We start from the raw sequence: 6000 nt of genomic DNA, 5'->3' as shown, positions 1-6000 counted from the left end.
CAGATCACAGTCAGGACCAGTAATTGTGGGGAAAAGAGAGGAATTTGGAATGGTAACAAGGGAGTGTCAGAAGAGCAATAGGGTAAAATTACTGTTATTTGAGGCTGAATATGAGAAAGCTCTAACCAGAAGAAGCATTAAGCTGAGCAACAGTCTCTCAAAGAAAGTGGCGGAATAAGTTTAAAAGCAGACTGGACAAAGTCTAGAGAATCGCATGTAGAGAGCAATCACACACTAGTCCCTGGGGAACTGGCTAGAGGTGGCCCAACAGGTCTTCCCCATCCCCAGCTTCTCTGATTCGGGAAGCGTAAAACCTACAGCAATCACAGCGGACGGTGGGTGGGTGCATTCAGACTTTTGAACACTAAAATGGTTCTTCATTTCCATCCTGGGTGACTGTCATGAGAACTGCAGCCAGCTCAGCTTCAGCAGCCATTAGAACCTCTTTAGGCATAAACGTGCATGTTGCTCCGCTGCTGCTCTGACATATGTGCTGCAGGCCCTCGCTGGTTGCTGCCGAGGCTGGGGCTGGTGGCCACATCAGACCAATCTGAGGCAGAGTGCGGAGACGAGCTTGACCATTGATCAGGTGACTCAGGTGACGGAGTCAGATATGGGTGTTCCCCTGGCAAGTGCCTGGTATGGCTGGGAGTCCTCTCTGTGGCAGAGGAGGAGTAGCTGTGCTGTGATGGCGGAGTGGGGTACTTTCCCACTGAGCTCTGAAACTGGTGATAGGCTGGGAGGTTTGTCTGAGCTACTTGTCCATCCTGCTGAGGGATCACTGCCATGGGAAAGGAGGCACTTGGCAACTGAGCTAGATCTGGTACCTGGTACATGGAACTGAGAGGACCAGCTATATTCTGAGCACAGTTTGCCTGTGCCTGCTGGTTTATGCCACCTTTGGGAACCAGTTGGAAAGTCATAATAGGTGGCAGTGACACTCTGGAGACTCCGCCATGCTTCACATCGGTTTGAATCATGCCACTCTGCTGAGGCATGCTGGGGTGAGAATGCACTACCTGGGGGACCATGCCAAACATCTCATTATACTGGGATTCATTCATTTCCATACGACTCATCCATTCAGCAGAAATGTTAACTGGCCTGAGTCGATCGAGCCCACAGTTTGGAGGAGTGATTCTGTGCTGTGAAAGCAGCTGGCTGACAGAAGGAAGCACAGTGCTGGATCCACATCCCAGGGGCTGCAGCTCATGGAGGTTGGAGAAGGACATGGTGTGCGCAGCCTGTACTGATGTGGCAGTGTGCTGTGTGTGTGGGGATGAAGGTAAAACCCCTGGTGATGGCATCACTGGAGAAGATATTGGTTCAGATACAAAAGCATGGGGGGATTCCAGGGAATCAACTGGAGAGAGGGTTACTGAGCTCTCAGAAAACTGCCCCTTGCTTTCACTCACAGATTTCTTCCCCTTCCTCTTTGCATCCTTGGCACTTGGTTTTCTTGGCTTCTTGCTTAAGGAAGCATGTTTCAAATTGAGGAAGGACCTATTTGGGCCACAGATCACTGGCGAGAGGGCTGAGCTCAGCATGGTGCCAGGGTGCCCAGAAGGGCTATGGGTCAGGTTGTACTCATTCAGAAGGTGCACAATGTCATGGTGCATCCGGTCCTGTGCCACATCTCGGGGGAGGCGATCCATGTGGTCTGTGATGTCTCGATTGGCAAAATGGTCCAACAGGATTTTAGCTGCTTCAAAACTCCCTTCCCGCGCTGCCAGGAACAGCGGTGTCTCCTCCTGAAAGCACAAAGAGGAGACATCTCAACAGTTTTGTGGTTACTGTGGATCTAGGGGAAACAATGTCGACTGAGCGAGGGGCAATAGGAGGAACTGCAATCTGTGAGCGTGGAACAGAGCCGGAAAACACCACACACAAAATTCACTACAATTCCACTGAGAGAGAATCCAAGGGACAGGAACTAGCCAACATGGCTTCAGGAGGGACTGCTCAGTGAGCTACGGGAGAAAGAACTCCCTGCGTTGGAAATGGGGGAGTGGGAAGGGAACCAAACAAGAATACAGTCAGCAAAGGCTTGTATGGGAAAGAACTGAGCCCCCAGCTGAAAGAACGGCCTGTAGTTAGACACTGGACTGGAATGTGGGAGACCTAGGTTCACCTGTGAACCAATCTGAGCCATGGCTAAGAGGGAGTGAGAAGTGGGATTTGAGGTCAATAGGAGCTGCTGGGTACCTGGCACTTTTGAAGAGTCAGGTCACTTAATTCCCTAAGTGTAGATTTAGAAGCCTCACTTCAAGCACCTAGTTTTGAAAAATCTTGGCCTAGATCATTTCCAACAGCAACGGCCCAACTGCAAAGCATGGAGTTAGTGGGAGAGAAACGCGGCTGAGTGACCAGCAGTGCAGACCATGTGTGAATGATGGTCTGCACTGCTGACATATTGAGCATATTGAGCCCTATTGAGCATACACAAATTGTACCTTGTTGTCCTGCATGTCTCTGTTGGCTCCGTTTTTCAGCAGCACTAATGTTGCCTCCACATTGTTAACAGCAGCAGCCCAGTGAAGAGCAGATTTACCTGTGGGGAAATTCAGTCCCTTCAGCAACAAACCAATGAGCAAAGTGGGAGAGGTGTAATACAGCATCCCCAGGGAACTGCCAAGCCTGGCAACCTACAACTCTTTCCAGTACAGTAATCAGCCCTGCAGCCTCCGTGATGAGCTACACCTTGGTTTGACCACCTGTGATACACCCATCTGTCCCCACAAAGCTGCAGAAAGTCCTGGCAGGCTCCCTCCATGACACCCAGAACCGCAAGGCACGTTGCAGAAAGTCTCAGTCCAACTTCCCACTAGACTCCATCTCACTACATGCAATGGGACAGCCTCTCTAGGAGTCTCATGTTCTGTACGCTTGTGAGATGCTGCAGAAAGTCTCAGCACAACCGTCACCACTGTGTCCCCCCAACTCTCCTCCATACATTTCAGGCATCTCCAAACAACCCACCCTATGATGGCCAGTCATTCTGCAGTGTGCTACACTTAATCACCACAGAACCCACCTGTATAGGATCTTTACCCTATTTATTCTGCTAGCTCCAGTGTTATTAATAGCTCATGCTACAGTGCAGGTTTTAGCTCCTCATTCCCATTCTACACCCTGAGAAATGGTGCTGAACACAGAAGCCCTTAACCCCCAAGCCCCGCAATACCATGATCGTCCACTGCATTGACATCAGCCTGGCAGTTGATCAGCTCGGCCACCATTCCTTCCACAGCCAATCGGGCAGCCAGAATTAGTGGGGTTGTGCCATCATTCATCCGCACATCCAGGTCCGTCACTCTGTTACGGATCAGGATCTGAGGCACAGGGGAAGAGTGATTTTTCAATTCCATTAAGAAATAAGACTGAGAATTAACAAGAAACTTCAGAGAAATTTTGTATTCATGTAGCAATATCAGGGCTGAAATTCGAGGACTCAGAATATGCAAGATATTAACAAAAAAGCAAGTGAAAACCGAATAACTACATGTAATAGTGTGTGTGTGTGTGTGTGTGTGTGTGTGTGTAATCCTTTGAGTTACTAATATCTGAAGAAACTAGACCTACAAAGAACCTTCATCCTTTTACCCTTGGGCCAATGCATTGCTCAGTCTGAGAGCAGGATAGCCAAGGACACAGTACTTGCCCAGATACATCCTTCTGGGTGGGCAGGCAGATGATGCCATGCATTGCAGTTGCCTAATGCCACTATCTCAGCCAGTGTCCTAAAAGGGATTCCCTTAATGGATTACCTGGAAGACACCCTGTGCATCAGCTGCCACGGCTGCATGAAGGGGAGACCGGCCCATGTTGTCTCGTGCATTAGCATCAGCACCAGCATCTAGTAAGCGTTTTGCCGCATCTGCTCTTGAATAGCGGGCTGCTAAGTGCAGTGCCATCTCCCCAGTACGGTCCGTTTGGGCCTGCAGGTTGGCACCTTGATAAATCAAGTCTGTTATTATATTTGCTGAAGAATCTTCCATTTCTTCATCTTCATCACTAATCTCGGAGCTGCCCACACGGAGAGATGCCAACATGAGTGGGGTACACCCATCTGCAACAGAAGAGAAGTTTGAATGGTAACACCTGCATAACAGCAAAGGAAAGCAGATTGTGCCTGTTCCCAGTGCCATATATCCTCTCCTTTTGTGCACTTGCACTGGGCCAGTGACAATCCCTTCCTTTCACATCAGCGCATGCAGCTCCATTTTACCTGTTCGTGCTGTGTTACACTGTTCACATTTGGAAGGCTTTCTTCCCAACCATAGGGCTAGGAACTTAGTTCAAATGAAAGCTTAGAGCCTGCAGAAGCTGATTGTTTAGGCCCCATACTCACCAAGGAAACTTTCCTGCTCATAACTGTTTCCCACTTAGTAGCTATCACAGGGGTCAGAAAGCAAACATGATGATGTTACAACAGCAATAAAAGAAGGGGGATCCAATAATCATTAAAAAGCAACAGAGGGTCCTGTGGCACCTTTAAGACTAACAGAAGTATTGGGAGCATAAGCAAGACTTGCATCTGAAGAAGTGAGGTTCTTACCCACGAAAGCTTATGCTCCCAATACTTCTGTTAGTCTTAAAGGTGCCACAGGACCCTCTGTTGCTTTTTACAGATTCAGACTAACACGGCTACCCCTCTGATACTTGACACCAATAATCATTAAAATTGATGGAAAGACTCCCATACATTTGGATGAGAACTGGACCAGGCCCAGAGTAAGAACGTTCCAGAACATGCCCCAGATATTACAGTATACAAATGAAAATCATCTTTACTGCTGTACTAGCCAGGATAAAAGTCACAGCCAATTCTCTTGCTCCCAGGAATCACTTCCGCATAGAACAGATCACACAGGGCCATGCAAGCTGATGAGAGAGCTTCAACTAACCACTTCAAAGGCCAGCAGAACACTCTCAGTGCATCTAGTCAACTGGGAAATACTAGACCATAAGGGGAAAGTTTCTTCCTAAACTTAGGTGATCACTTGATGTTCTAGTTAGGAGACTGCCAGTAACAGAAAAGATGAAAGTCACAAGGGCTGTCTGAGTTATGGTGACCAAAACTGATCTTGGTACTAAAGGTGAGGACATATCAGAGAACATAAGACCACTACAGTATCTGCTGTAATATTATTCCTCTGTCCCTAGGAGACAGCAGAATGTCTCATACACACAGCTGACCAAGGCTGCTTGTTAAGTAGATGTCTTCTTGTTTGTGCAGATTAATGGTATAAACTCATTCTCTAATGTCAGAAGGAAATCCTCCCCCGCCTCCACCACTTCTATGCAGACTACATGCTCTTGTGGAGTATAACCCTGCTCAATTGCCTCTCAGCAACTGCTGGCACAGATCAGTGCAGTAACACCACTACCAGATTAGATGAGCTCTTGGGAATAGGCGCAGGAACTAGGGGTGTGGGGGATGCTGCAGCACCCCCAGGTGTTACGTAGGGCTGGTGGCCCCCCACCCAGGCCTCCACTCCCCAGTCCGGGGCTTGGGTCCTGGCTGCCAGCCTCACTTCCCAGCCGCTGGCCCTGTGCCTGGGGCCCCACTCCCAGGGCTCTGCTCTTGGGGTGCTGGCCCTGCTCCCTGGCCCCGTGCACCTGGCTCCCCACTCCCGGGGCTCTGCTCCTGGGGTCCCGGCCGCTGGCTCCGCGGCTGGGGCTCTGCTACTGGCCCCACATGCGAGTCCCAGCTGTGGGCCCTGTGCCCGGGGCTCTGCTACTGGCCCTGTGCCCGCCCCCAGCCGTACCCCTTGTCCAGGTCCCCCCCTCCTGGAGATACAGCACTGCTCCCGGCCCCAACTGGGGGGGGGGGCGCGGACAGGGGCAAGGGGGTTGGCTTTCAGCACCCCCACTATTAAAAGGGTTCCAGCGCCACTGCTCTTGGTTATTTCCAGTACAGCAATTCATCCTTCATCTCTGCTGCGATGGTACCTTGACCACCTCCTCTGGGAGTTTTATTGCCTTAACGGACTTCCT

At 50.0% G+C, this 6000-nt stretch overlaps 1 protein-coding gene across 1 annotated transcript in view; it reads right to left on the bottom strand.

The window, feature by feature from the left end:
* Window positions 1-220: 220 nt before the first annotated feature.
* LOC113407516 (neurogenic locus notch homolog protein 2-like) overlaps window positions 221-6000 on the bottom strand; it is a 140920-nt gene continuing 135140 nt past the window's right edge. The window contains exons 30-33 of the mRNA XM_026656110.2: window positions 3768-4069; window positions 3185-3332; window positions 2454-2551; window positions 221-1751 (exon numbers count right to left, since the gene is read on the bottom strand). Coding sequence (XP_026511895.1) covers window positions 447-1751; window positions 2454-2551; window positions 3185-3332; window positions 3768-4069 — 1853 coding nt within the window. The 3' untranslated portion in view covers window positions 221-446. The remainder of the gene's footprint in view (window positions 1752-2453; window positions 2552-3184; window positions 3333-3767; window positions 4070-6000) is intronic.

The sequence above is a fragment of the Terrapene carolina genome, unplaced genomic scaffold (assembly GCF_002925995.2).
Source record: "Terrapene carolina triunguis isolate 2854851 unplaced genomic scaffold, T_m_triunguis-2.0 Scaffold212, whole genome shotgun sequence".
Taxonomy (NCBI): Eukaryota; Metazoa; Chordata; order Testudines; family Emydidae; genus Terrapene; species Terrapene triunguis.
The sequence above is the reverse complement of the archived record's forward strand: the minus strand, read 5'-3'. Positions and strand labels throughout refer to the sequence as shown.